Genomic DNA, 14,380 nt, shown 5'->3' with positions numbered 1-14,380 from the left:
ACAAACAGGGTGGATTGATATATTACCATTTTATGGAGATAATGTCTGTATCATCGAATTAAGACTTACACTGATCAAACTTTATTTTATTGAGATACCACTTCAAGATTTCTGTTCGACCTTTTACATCTGGCCTGGGAACTGTAACCTGCATGTCAAAACGACCAGGACGTATTAAGGCGCTAAAGGGAGAATACAAAAAGAAAATATAACTTAATAAGCTGACTGTGCTGAAGGTCAAGTTAAACAGGACTGACATCCTAAAGAGAAGATGGAAAGACAATGGCAACGAATATTTATTTTGAACATAAATATTCAGATTAGTTCCTTATAAAACGTGGCTCAAATAACAGTTTCAATAACCAGAAGGCAGAACAAAGGTTCATATAGATAAATGTGTGCATCTAGATAGCATACAACCCGTCAGAGACAAAGACATGCAAGTCAGCCAGTCAAGGAACAAATAATTCTACAGCAATCTATTATGAGCGCTACACATCCATCTTACTGCTATTATGTACAAAATGTTAAACTAGAGTCTTAGGCAAGAACTATTAGATCAAATGACAGTAGGAATAACTTCTATATAATAAAACCAATAAAAAATTTAAACTATAGTAAATTTTATTCTAAAAATCCTCTCCACCCCCCACCCAAAAGCTTTGTGATGTTTAAGTTGTGAGAAGACTCTTTTAGCAGCTTTACTGAGATACAATTTTCATATCATAGAATTTGAAGTCGAAAACCCAGTGTAGTTTTCTTTTTAATATCAATATTGGAGTATAAATTTGCTTTACAATGGTGTGTTAGTTTCTGCTGTGTAACAAATTGAATCAGCTATACATATACATATATCCCCATATCCCCTCCCTCTTGCGCCTCCCTCCCACCCTCCCTATCCCACCCCTCTAGGTGGTCACAAAGCACCGAGCTGATCTCCCTGTGCTGCGCCGCTGCTGACCACTAGCTATCTATTTTACGTTTGGTAGTGTAACCCAGTGGTTTTTAATATATTCAGAGTTGCCCAACCATCACCACAATCTAATTTTAGAGAATTTTTACCCCCTCCCCCTCTCCAGCTGAAAGAAACCCCAAATCTACTGGCAGTTATTTCCCATTTTCCCTAACCTCTGGCAACCACTAAATTACTTTCTGTTGCTATGGATCTGCTTATTCTAGACATTTCATATAAAAGCAATCATATAATATGTGATGTTTTGTAATGGGTTTCCTTCACTTAGCACAATGTTTTTAAAGTTCATCACTATTCTAGAATATATCACAAAAATTTTAATACTTACTTATCTAATGCCTCTGGGAAGTTCGTGGCTCCTATGATGATAACTCCTTCGTTGGGTTTAAAACTATTAAAAAAAAAAAAGGACCTTTTCATTGAAAATTAAAACAGCACACATGTAGAAATGTTCTATGCAAAACTGTTTATCATTAATCTTACTGACAGCAAAGAAAAGGGATTGATCTTTTTAAAGCCCAAAATGATAAGGCATCTCTAATTGTTTTTTAAAATGCCAGTGCACTTCAATAAAAGTGTTAATAATAAATCACCAAATCATCTGTGGTTACATACCTTCATAATAATTTTTCTAGTTAGGAAGAGATGACCTGACACAAAAAGCTTGAGTCCCTGACTAATTTTTGAAAAATTATTTTCAAGTTTACCAATTCAAATTATTTGCTCCTAGACTTCCACAATGTCTTATATGACTTTAAGAAACATTTTTTTGATCTACAGCAACACTCAAAGCTAGTCACAAACAGTGCAGGGATAAGGGTATTCTCCCTTTACATCCCCAAAGAGACTACTACTTTCAGCTGGAATCACTGCTTTCCTGTCATGCTACAGTAAATGAAAAATCTATTTTTTAATTTAAGAAAAGTTGATGTAACAATTATCAATGATCCCATTAGTAAAAACAATACAATAGTCAAAATAGCTTGTCTTTACTTCTTGCATGAGGGACTACTCTGTTGCCTATAAACAAAATTTTTCCTATCTCTGGTATGCTACCAAGTATATCACCAAATTCTAAAGACAGGAAGATTCAATTACCCATCCATTTCAGCAAGAAGTTGATTTATGGTCTGCCGTGAATATGGATGCATTGGAGATTCAATTCGCTTCCCACCAACAGAATCTAATTCATCAATAAATATAACACACGGGGCATTTGCTTTTGCTTCCCCTAAGAAGACAGAAAAGATTCAAATAAGTTTAATAAAATCAACACTTTTAAAATAAAATTGCATAAATATTTAACAACTTGTAAGACAGTTAAAAAGCCAAAAAAAGACATTCAGTAGGGAGAAAATACATAAAAGGAGGTCCTTCTTAAACTGATTTAAGAACAGTAGCCTCAGAAGAAAAAAAAAATTATACCATTGAGTATTCATTCTTCCTAGTTGTACAAACCATATACAATCAGATTTGAGGCAAATACTTTTTAAATACATAGTAAAGAATTGATAGGCCCGCCCCGCTTGTCCTTTCTCACGGCCAGGCGGCTCTGTCTCTTCAGTCCCCCTCCTCCTCCGCCCCACCGTCCTGACTCTCTTTCCCTCCTTCCCTCAGAGGATGTCCTCCTTCCAGCTCAACCTCAACCCGCTCAAGAAGCCGCTCGGCTTCATCAAGGTCCTCGAGTGGATTGCTTCTATCTTTGCTTTTGCCACCTGTGGAGGTTTTAAGGGCAAAACAGAAATTCAAGTGGCTTGTCATCCTAAAGTTTCTGACAATAAAACGATCACAGCTACTTTGGGTTATCAATTCAGGTTGAATGAAGCATCATTTCAGGCACATCAAGGTGTAAATATGTGTGATGTAGATTGGAAAAATCACGTCCTTATTAGAGATTACTCTTCTTCTGCACAATTCTATGTTACTTTTGCAGTCTTTGTCTTCCTGTACTGCATCGCTGCTCTATGTTGGTTACACGAACGTGTATCGTGATAGTCGAAAACTTCCCATGGTTGACTTTGTTGTTACTCTTTTTGTGGTTGGTGAGCACTTCAGCCTGGGCTAAAGCTCTTACAGATATTCAAACAGCTACTGGTCACAATATTGTCCAGGAACTTCTGCCTTGTAATCAACAAGGAGTGATATGTCATTTTGGCTCTGTGACTACTATGGGATCCCTAAATGTATCTGTGATCTTTGGCTTTCTGAATATGATACTTTGGGAAGGAAATGCATGGTTTGTGTACAAGGAGACCAGCTTACACAGTCCCTCAAATACTTCTACTTCCCATAGCTAAGGAGGTATTCCTCCTCCAACTGGAATATAATTTATAATTGAAGGGAGAAGTACACTGTTTGAAACAGATGTCTATACTATGACTTGTTGCCAACATCTTGAGAAGCATTTTTTGTTTCTAATAAAAGTAACAGCTTTTTCAATAAACTGGTGAGGCCCCCAGCCTCACCCAGCAATGTAGCACTTCCACTAGCTCTTCCGACTAATTGGGAGAAAAAAGTACAGTTCTATTTTAGCTCACACACTAAGTTATCCGAAACCGGAACCCTACAGTTTCAGCCAACTATATCAATCAGAAACAGGTAGCAAAGAAAGGGTAAGAAACCCTCTTCCTCTGAAGTTAAGAGAAATTAGTACTGTATGAAAGATACGTTAAAACCTACTAAAAAGATTTCTTATACGGCTGGCTCCCACACCCACAAACATCTCATCAAATTCTGATCCAGAAGCATAATAAAAAGGAACATCAGCTTCTCCGGCCACAGCTCGGGCAAGAAGTGTCTTTCCTGTCCCTGGTGGTCCAACTAAAAGAATTCCTAAAAGAAAAAATAAACAAGAACGGTTCAAATTAAAAATTAGAAACAAAGCCTGACATGAACTTATAACAAATAATAAATAGCCAAAACGTATTTGTCTCTACTAATGATTCACTTCAGGATCTGCTCCTTAACTAATTCTCCTATATCATTTAAATACTGTTTACATATTGGGACAAATGCTGAAATTTGAATATGACTTTGAATTAGATTAATAGTTTTGGATCTCTGTTAAATTTCCTGATTTTAATAACTGTACTGAAATGGTGTAAAGAGAATATCTGTAATTCTTAGGAAATACACAATGAGGTATTTAGGGGCAAAGGAGCATGACATCTATAATTCACTTGCAAATGGTTTTAAAATTACACGTTATGTAAAGAAAGGAATGAGCAAATAGAAAATGTTAAAAAAATTTTGAGTCTCATGAGTTAAAAGTATGGAGGGAGGTGTTTTTTGTTTTTTTTTTTTTGCGGTACGCGGGCCTCTCACTGCCGTGGCCTCTCCTGCCGCGAAGCACAGGCTCTGGACACACAGGCTCAGTGGCCATGGCTCACGGGCCCAGCCGGAGCGGCATGTGGGATCCTCCCGGACCGGGGCACGAACCCATGTCCCCTGCATCGGCAGGCAGACCCTCAACCACTGCGCCACCAGGGAAGCCCTGGAGGGAGTTCTTTGTACTATTTATTGTTGCCATTTACTTAAAGTTTGAAATTATAACAAAATTTTAAATTACCAAAAAAAAAGATTACAGAACAGTATGTTCAGAATGAGCACTTATTTGTAAAATAGCAAGTAAGAATTAAACTTTGATCAAATTTGATAAGAGTTAAATTAGTGACATATTACAGTATTTTGTCAAGTTATGTGAAAGGGAAGATATCTTACCTTTCGGAAGTTTACCTCCAAGAACAGTAAATTTTTGTGGATTTTTCAAGAATTCAACAACTTCTTGTAATTCTTGTTTAGCTTCCTCCACCTAAAGTGATACAATTTACCAAGTAATTATTATATTACCAAGATACCCTCTTTGAATATCATAAATTTAACTGCAGATTAAATTAACTTGGCTTTTTGTTTCAGTGAAAGTATACAAAAAGGCCCCTTTAGAAATACTCAGAGTTTTCTCCCGACCCTCAATGCCAGTTATATGAAGTCTCCTTATATATCCCAACAAAAACCCTTTTTAACTGCTTCCTTTGGTTAAAAAGAACTGTTACATTCAAAATTCTCGTTAAATGTGTCAGTGGCATTTAATATAAAGAGTCACCTATTAAGTTTCAAATCCAAAACTGTTTTGGACCTGGTTATAAGCTTCAATGGCAAATTATGTGGACTTACTATATATTAATGATAAGGGAGTCTGTGTTTAAGTTATAACATTAATTTGTGATTAGTTATGAGATCATTTTCATTACAAGGAACTACTACTAGATTATAAACGATTTAGTTCCTGACAAATGCCAAAGGACAGTGACAAAAATTAAGCTATAGCGTACTAATATTGTTTTATAAATGGCTGTGGTAAAAAAAATTTAAGAGATTTAATCTCCAAAATATAAAATATTGCAGAATTGAGATCCCTAGCAAAAATAAAGCCCAATCTGGCCAACAAAAATGGCAATCAGAAAACGAGTTCAACTTTAAAACTCTGATATAAGATTAAGATGCCTATCAGAAATGGTGAGCCATTTTCCTAGTCAGCATATAACCAGAAGTCACAAATGCAAATTCCTAGTGGCAAAACGGTATCAATCAATGGGTGCAGAAGGCCAGATGTAAAACAATAGTGGTGGCAATGTGCTGAACTGGAAAGCAACAGTCCCTTTAAAGACAACCACAACATGGCTCTGCCAAAAAATACAGGCCTAGCACTCCAGGCTTCAATGTTCAAAAAACAAATGAACAAACAATCCGGAAATCTTTTTGTGGGTGAAACTTCAATTTAAAAATGTTGGCTACCAATGTAAATTAAAAATGCCTCTGCACGTGTACTTTCACATATTTATTTATTTTAAATTATACTGGCGTAATAACATATTCACAGCCAACCTGCAACCTCACATTACACAACTTTAAATAACTCTCAGTGAGAAAGCTCAAGTACATTGGGCAGCGTTAAAAAGAAAGTACCTGGGAAGGGGTGAATGTGAAACACATCTTTGGGCCAAAGTCCCACAAGACTTAGCACCACACACACACCTCAGCTGCCAATGCCAAATCTAGGTTGTCTCTGTGCTTCTACCAATTGGCTATAAATTGGAGGTTCCCACAACCCCTCCTTGTGTTTGATTAATTTGCTAGAGCAGCTCAGAGAACTCAGGAAACCAGTTTAGGTGCTAGACTACTGGTTTATTATGAAAGGATATAACTCAGAACAGCCAGAAGGAAGAGACAGGTAGGGCAAGGGACATAGGAAGAGGCACAGGCCCCTCCACGTCCTCTCTGAAAACGCTACGGTCCTCACACCTCCATGTGTTCACCAACTGAAAGCTCCCTGAACCCGGATCTGTTGGGAGTTTTATGGGAGTTTCCTCACATAGACATGATCAATTATTAACTCCCTTTCCAGCCCCTCTCCCCTCTCTGGAGAACAGAGTGGAGGTGAAACTTCTAAGGCCCTAATCATGGCTGGGTCCTTCTGGTGACCAGCCCCCATCCAGGCACCCACCCAGAGCCACCTCATTTGAACAAAAGACACTGCAGGAATTCCCTGGTGGTCCAGTGGTTAGGACTCCAAGTTTTCACTGCCATGGGCCCGGGTTCAATCCCTGGTTGGGAAAATAAGATCCGGCAAGCTGCGTGCAGTGTGGCCAAGGCGGAAAAAAAAAAGAACAAAGGACACTGCTATCACCCAGGAAATTCTAAGGGACTCAGAAGCCCTGTGTCAGGAACCGGGGTCAAAGACCAAACAGTAAAACAAAAGATGCTCCTGGTGCTCTTAGCACTTTGGAAATGACAAGGGTTTTATTTAGGACGTCTGTGCCAGGAACATGGGGCAGAGACCAATATATATATTTTCTATTATTTCAACCTTTAGAATAATAAAATACAATTAAGATAATGTTTGAGGAGATCAAGGTAAACTTTTTAACTTACTCCTTTAACATGTTCAAAGGTAACATTTTTCATCTGCACAGGATCTACGGCAGAATCAAGCCCCGTTGTTGTCCGGAAGCGGACTAAAGGGACATAAACAAATGTTTACATATTTGATAGATTCATAAAATACTAACTACCTTATTTTTCAGATGCAAGAAAGCCCAGAAAAATTAAATATCTAAGTTCACATATATTTAATCAGTGTGAGGAGTAGATATTAGGTCTTCTGGATTTTGAGATGGTATTCAAGGAATAAATGATTCATAATAAAATGACACCTTTGCCTTTCCAATTAAAACTAAGAATTTTCCTCTTCTTATATCGAATAATAAAAATTTAAACCAATGGTTCTCAAACTCCATTGTACATAATTAAGAAACACAAAGGAATAATCATCAGAGCTCATCCCACCCCTCCACCACCCTGCTGATATCACCTATCATCCCTATATTGGTTCTTTTTTGAAAAAACGGAGACAAGAGAAGGCAGATCTAGATATAAAAAGGCTATTCCTAGATGTTAAAACCTCATCTCAGGTTTGATGTCACTAACAAATTTTAAAATAACTGGGGCTACATGCAAGTTCTGGGAATGATTCCTTATACAGGTCAACCAATGTTCTTAATTGTAAATCAGTTTTTTTCTCTCAAGGTAATCCATCATAAAGAAAGGAGAAAACACGGGGTAAAAACTGAATGATAGTTGAAAAAGCAATTGGAACTGCTTAAACCTGACATTATTACTTCATTTTAGACTTGCAAACTGAGAAAATCTGGGACTCTATTTAAAGTAATTTTCCATATAAGTTAATTTTTACAAAATTCAATTTATTATTGTCTTTGAAACAGATGACTATTACACTTTGTATTGCTATTATAAAATTCTTCTACATGTTTTAAAAATTTTATTATTGGATAGGTATCATATTCTAAAAATCTGGGGAACTAACCACTACCAGAAGTAGATCTAACATTTCCACTCTAACATAATCCTTGGAACTTTAATTTCAATGCAAAAAACAACTCTAACATAATCCTCGGAACTTTAATTTCAATGCAAAAAACAATCTTAAAGTGACCCAATCCGAGAAGTCTTGACTTAGGAATGAAAGACCTAGACCCTGGAACTATAAACATTAATGTTTTCTTATCTCTAAGCCTTAGATAGACCAACTATGAAAAAGAAATGAGTATATAAAAGACAAAAAAAAAAGTCAGATAAATATAAAGAGCCTCTACCAGATAAAAATGGGTTTTTTAAGAGTCCATAAATGCCAACTACCAGCAGAATAAAGACAATCAGGCGAGTTCTTCTTAGAGAATCTGGAGAAAAAAGAAAAAGCCTTAAATCAAATTATATCAATGAGAAATGACATATCAATGAAATGCAAATATTAGGTTACTGACGGTAATCACATTTCACCACATGCAATATTGGAGCCTGGCATGTTTTGCATAATCTCCATGATTGCCTTTCAGCACCTGTTACCAAAAACTTCATGAAGCCACTCATGCTTCTATCGCTGACTTTGGCTTCTCACTTCAGAAAGTGAAAAGTGCCAGCAGATATTCCCACTTCTACACCACAGCTTAAGATACAAATATAACGAAATATAACCAATAAAATGTTGGGAAATTGTTAGAAAAGTTATTATAATCACTTAAAGGCAGGACTATAACTTTCTTTCAGATATTCTTCCCTAAATATGGATGCTGTCAAATCAACTCACCATTGGTTTTTTGTGTCAGTGCTTGAGCTTTCAGAAAACCCTCTGCAAAACCAGTTTTAAATGCATCTTGGTGAGCTTCAGGTATGTTTTTGGTTTTCATGAGTTTGTCCAAACTCTCAACGTCTGATCCTCTGTCCCGCAAAAGAAACCCCTAAATACGCAAACAATACATCAGTATCAGCTGATTATACAGATAATACTCCCCCAAAATATAACAACCACTCACAAAAAAATTCATTAAAATTCTAGAATTAAAAATTTTTATTGTCAATGTGAAGAATTAAGACTCAACAATAAATAATCAATGGCTAGGAAACTAACACTGGACCCTATACTTGCATCAATTAATATAGAGAAACTCTCTACATAAGACCACTAACTACACTGAAAACATTTAACAGGTCACATGTTGACTTAGGGTTCTAATGGCTTAGAATAGGTCACATTCCTTTATTTCTGCTGGAGGAAAAACCTCATTCATTTATTAAATGTTTACTGAGCACCTTGCATATACTTGGTCCTGTATAAGTTCTGAAGATGTAAAGATAAATAACCAATCATCTGAATGTTTTCAGTCTATTGGGCAGAGATACACAAATAACTAAGTTTTTGAAATCATTTTGATACTATGTTAGAGGTACTAGGTATGGTGGTAAAACAACTGCTACCTAAGAAGTCAGTAAAGGCCTTACAGAGAATGGCACAGCTGAACCACGGCAGCACAGAGCATGAATAATTTGACAGAGCCATGAAACAGCAGCCTTTAGTGCTCAAGAGATATAAACAATCTTGTTTGACAGGACTTTAAAAAACCAAGAAAGGAGGAGGATAGGAGGAGAGGAGGGGGCACACTGAAAGATAAGAACACAAAAATGGTAGGCAGAATGCCAAATGATGAAATGCCATATGTATACACAGCAGAAGTCTGACAATAAAGCAGAGGAACACAACCATTACACTGATACATTTCAGACAGTCTGGTGGATGGCAGTCTGGAGGCTGGGCTAAAGGTAGCAAAACTAAAGGCAAGGAGACTAAATGAGTGTTTATGAGAGGAATCTAGGCAAGAAATAACTATGGTCTATCTATGCAGTGGAACTGGAGATGAAGACAGATTTAAGAAATAAATACTTAAGAGGCTGAATCAACAGGATTTTAGTGATTAATGGATGTGGGAGGTGAGAGAAGATGGACAGATCATAGCTGTCCAGCAGGTTTCTAGCTTGGCTGGATGCTACTTATCCAAGAATACATAAGCAGGTGTAGACTGACAGGGAAAAAAAAAAACAGAGGAAGATGTCTAACAGGCTAATGGAAAGATAAGCATGGCACCCAGGAGAGTTCTAGCTATATTGATTACACAGGATATTAATCCTTTATCCTAAGTGGAAAGATGGAAGAAAATCTATTAGTCAGCAATAGAAATCAGATATTGAACGTTCTTTTTAATAACTTGAAAATTACTGCTTTTTCAAACAACAGCATAAAAGGTCTAATTACCTTCACGAATGATGGTGCTGTATGTTGTGTTTCTGCTAATCTTTCAGAAGTGGACTGTAGACGTCGTGTCCTTGATTTTAAAGTTTTAAAACCCCGAGACTGTATGAAAACTGAATCAAACAGTATCACATTTACTTCTCATTTTAAATTTTTATAAGGAAAATGCGTAAGAATCAAAACTCTGACACTATTCCCATACATCCTGGCTATTATCTCATTTTTTAAACACAGTTCTTTGTTGTTGTTATTACATTTTAAAATTACCAAGAAAAAGTAAAGTTGATTTATAGATTCAATCCGTTTTAATGACTTTAATTACAAGTGTGCTGAAATGTTCCAGAAGTAACCAATTGAACAATTCCATAACTATACTTCTATGTATTAAAACATGCTCTTTCTATAAAAATAGTACATAACTTTTGCAATTGTCTTCTTTCCCTTAACAATTTATCATGGACATTTTCCAGAAGAGATGAGGCAGTGCATTCAGTTTAATGGCTGTTTACAGTTTTCCCATGTATCAGGGTATGGCAATTTACTCCTCTACTTCCCTACTATGGGCATTAGCTGTTTCCTAGTTTTTATTGCTAAAAATAATGCTGCAGTTAAAAATCTTGTACATGTTATCTTTCATCACACACAGACTACATTCCTAAAAGTGACACTGTGAGACTTGAACTGTTTAACACTAAGAAACTGTCCTCCAAAAGGATGCTGTCAAGAATTTATACACCCACAAATGAATGAGTGTCCTTTCCTCCATATCCTTTGCAGCACTGAATATAAATAAAAATCTTTTTAATTTGTACAAAATCTGATGGGCAGAAAGTAACATTTTGTTTCAATTTGCATTTCAGATTAGAAGTGAGGAAAATTTTTGAAAACATTTTTAATTTTTTTTTTTTTTGCGGTACGCGGGCCTCTCACTGTTGTGGCCTCTCCCGTTGCAGAGCACAGGCTCCGGACGCGCAGGCTCAACGGCCATGGCTCATGGGCCCAGCCGCTCCGCGGCATGTGGGACCTTCCCGGACTGGGGCACGAACCCGTGTCCCCTGCGTCGGCAGGCGGACTCTCAACCACTGCGCCACCAGGGAAGCCCACATTTTAAATTTTTATTGATTATTTTTATTTCTTTAGTGAACTGAGCACTCATGACCTTTCATATTTTTCCATTTTCATTTGCAGAATATGGATATACTTTAAGATATACTTTTAGTCATGTATATTTCAAACATTTATTTTAATGTCTTTGTCTTTAGTTAAGTGATACAGTAATTTGTAAGGTTAATGAAGCCATGTCTTTTAATCTTTAGTGGTTTGTTCACTGTGCTTTGATTAAAGAGTCTCATCCTCACACTAAGATTTTAAAGGCAGTTTACTGACTTCATCTAATACTTCTACTTGTTTTCAGTTCTTTGGAACTTTTTAAGGTGTAAGAAAATAATCTGATTCCCTTTTTATGCCCAAATTTAAAATCAACTCTTTATTTTCCTAACCAATGTTTCGAGTTTTGATTGGAGTTGCACTGAAAATCTGGGTGCAAATTGATAATGTTAGAACACTAAGTTCTTCTGAAAAGGACTACAGTACTCTCTCACTTTATTTTACTCAGCTCTTCTTTTATTTCTTTCAGTCAGGTTTCATATGCATACATATATACATCTGTGTGTGTATATATATATCATGTTGCATATTTCTTGTCAGGATACAAGAGTTCATGGATTTTGAACGAACTGTAAATAAAACCTATTGCTAGGATAAAAAAAAAAAAAAGCGATTGATTTTTATGCATTTATCTTCTATGGCACCAGGGCAGCCTTTCAGTTGATTTTATTGAATTTTCTGGTAAACAATTGTATCACCTAATTATAATTTTGCCCCCTTTAACTTATATAAAACTTCCTTTTTCTTTTTAATCAGATATTTCAGGATCTCCAAATTACTGAACAAAAACAGGATACTAGATATCCTGTTTCTCATATTAATGAGAACCTAACAGACACACTTCAGAAATTTTAAAAGTATCTATTCTACAAGTTTTTAGGAAGCATAATAATTAGCATATATATCACATGCCTTTTTATCATACACAAATAATAATCCTTTTCTTGTCTAATCAATTAACATGATAAATTAACATACTTCCTAATGTTAAATCATTCTTGTATTCCTTAATCATAATTTTTAGGATATTTCTATATGTGCTTTTTTAGACTTTACTTAGGATTTCTATATCTAGATTAAGGGAAATTAATCTATTGTATTCTTTTTGTACTAATATTTTAGTATCAGTCATCTCATGGAATAAACAGGGAAGCCTAGTCTATCTTTTTCTTTATTAAAAAAGTTTTAAATAACAGGAAGACTCCTGACCTTGGAAAACAGAATACAGCCATAAAACCATCTGAGCCTAGTGCCTTTGGGGCAAAGAGATTATATTTGAAAGATATTATCTTTCAAATTCTATAGTTATTGTCTTATCTCTTCCTGGGTCAATTTTGCTAGTAATTTATAACTCAAATAATTATGTTTCAACATATTTTTATTTACAATATAAAATTATATACATTACAATTTTAAAATCTTCATTATCTGTGACAGTTCCCACTTTTCACTTCTAACACTGTATTTTCTCATCATTTCTTAATCAGACTGTTTGTTCTATTTTCTTTTCAAATTAAATTGATTCTTGATTAAATTAAGTAAAACCATTTCTTGCCATTATATTCATTTAATTTAATGTGTCTTATCCATATTAATTTCTCACGTTCTTTTAAAGAAATTCTAAAAATAAATATTTAATCAATTTATTTCCCATCTTCCTTATTTCCTAAAATTCATACAATGCTTTCAGCTTCAGTTTGTCCTCAACCCAAAGATTTAGATATGCAGATTTTCAGTGTGGTTCAGGAATAATTGTCTGTAATTTGTTTTCAATTCCCTTCAGCCACAAGACACTTAGAAAAGTATCTTTAAACATTTCCACATATTTAGGAATTTTTTTTAGGTATCTTTTCTATTATTTGACTTCAGTTTTATCATATGATCTGAGAATCTGACCTTTGAGTTTTAACTTTTTTAAAAGTTATTAAGATATTTTTTATACCCTAATACATGCTCAGTTTTTTTCTTCCTTGAATATTTAAAACTGAGTGTATCATCCCTTCTTAAGTATTCTTCTGTCTTCTACATTAACCATTTCTTCAAAGAACTACAAAAGAGATTTCTTTGCCCAACCTGGTGCCTCTCCTTCATGCTATAAAATTTCCTCAAACATGGAGATTCTTGCAAACCATTTGTATTTGTAAAGAAGAACACAATGATCAGTACTGACTGCAGACAGGAGTCCTCAAAACTATCAAAGTGGTAAATATATTTAGACTACAAAACATAGACTTATGGTAAATGAGCAGGTACCTTTAGTGTATGATTCAAGTCCAAAGTAACCTGGGTTACTATCTTGTTTCTCTCTTTGGCATCAACCCTAAAACCAGGAGTCCCCTTTCAACATACACACACGGACACCTTATTAGAGATGTGTTCTTTTGTCTAAAAGTTGCAAGCCAGATCTGTTCTGTGACTGGCCCACTTTTCGCAATCTTTCAACTGTTTCACTAAATCAGCTACCCCAGAGCTCACTATTATTGACTTAGAACTTGGGGATTTTTCCTAAGTTCTACTGGAATTAGCATTACACACCTCTTTCATGTCACTCTACTATAAGCATCATGAGGGTTGATAACATATGTCTTTTTCAGTTACATAACTATCACTCTCGCCTAACACCTATCAGTAGTGCCTGATATTAAATAAATATGAATGAATACATATTGGATTTTGATATCAATGGGGTTTCGTCTACTTTACAAGTTCCAGAAAGTCATCAAATTTCTGGTCCATTTACAAAACCCCTCTGCTGCTGCCCTGACTTTTTTCTTATTTTTATCTTTTTTTGTCATTGCAATGGGATTTTGAAAATGAGAGGAGTAAACAAATGTGCTTAATTGTTTTGGAGCAGGTATACGTGAGCTCCCTAGAGTTTCCTTTACTGTGGCACTTGTCACTCACATTCAAAATTTAGTTATATTTCCCAGGTTAAAAATTACACAGATATACCCAAACTAGTTGATTCCAAATATTCTCCAAGTTCTACTGTGAGCTACAAATGAATGTTTCTAATCATTAATATCATTTAAAAAGACAAATCTGAATAGATTAAATAAATCTATTATTTTTTTCAAAAT

At 35.4% G+C, this 14,380-nt stretch overlaps 1 protein-coding gene and 1 pseudogene across 1 annotated transcript in view; one reads left to right on the top strand and one right to left on the bottom strand.

Annotated features, from left to right (window-relative positions):
* YME1L1 (YME1 like 1 ATPase) overlaps window positions 1-14,380 on the bottom strand; it is a 30,194-nt gene that overhangs the window by 5,783 nt on the left and 10,031 nt on the right. The window contains exons 5-13 of the mRNA XM_024734164.1: window positions 10,137-10,246; window positions 8,637-8,787; window positions 8,146-8,229; window positions 6,905-6,987; window positions 4,694-4,784; window positions 3,653-3,805; window positions 2,072-2,204; window positions 1,302-1,364; window positions 70-182 (exon numbers count right to left, since the gene is read on the bottom strand). Coding sequence (XP_024589932.1) covers window positions 70-182; window positions 1,302-1,364; window positions 2,072-2,204; window positions 3,653-3,805; window positions 4,694-4,784; window positions 6,905-6,987; window positions 8,146-8,229; window positions 8,637-8,787; window positions 10,137-10,246 — 981 coding nt within the window. The remainder of the gene's footprint in view (window positions 1-69; window positions 183-1,301; window positions 1,365-2,071; window positions 2,205-3,652; window positions 3,806-4,693; window positions 4,785-6,904; window positions 6,988-8,145; window positions 8,230-8,636; window positions 8,788-10,136; window positions 10,247-14,380) is intronic.
* Window positions 2,546-3,300, top strand: LOC112392443 (synaptophysin-like protein 1 pseudogene; annotated as a pseudogene).

The sequence above is a fragment of the Neophocaena asiaeorientalis genome, unplaced genomic scaffold (assembly GCF_003031525.2).
Source record: "Neophocaena asiaeorientalis asiaeorientalis breed wild unplaced genomic scaffold, Neophocaena_asiaeorientalis_V1.1 scaffold120, whole genome shotgun sequence".
Taxonomy (NCBI): Eukaryota; Metazoa; Chordata; class Mammalia; order Artiodactyla; family Phocoenidae; genus Neophocaena; species Neophocaena asiaeorientalis.
Note: the sequence above shows the minus strand (reverse complement) of the source record. Positions and strands in the feature narration are given on the sequence as shown.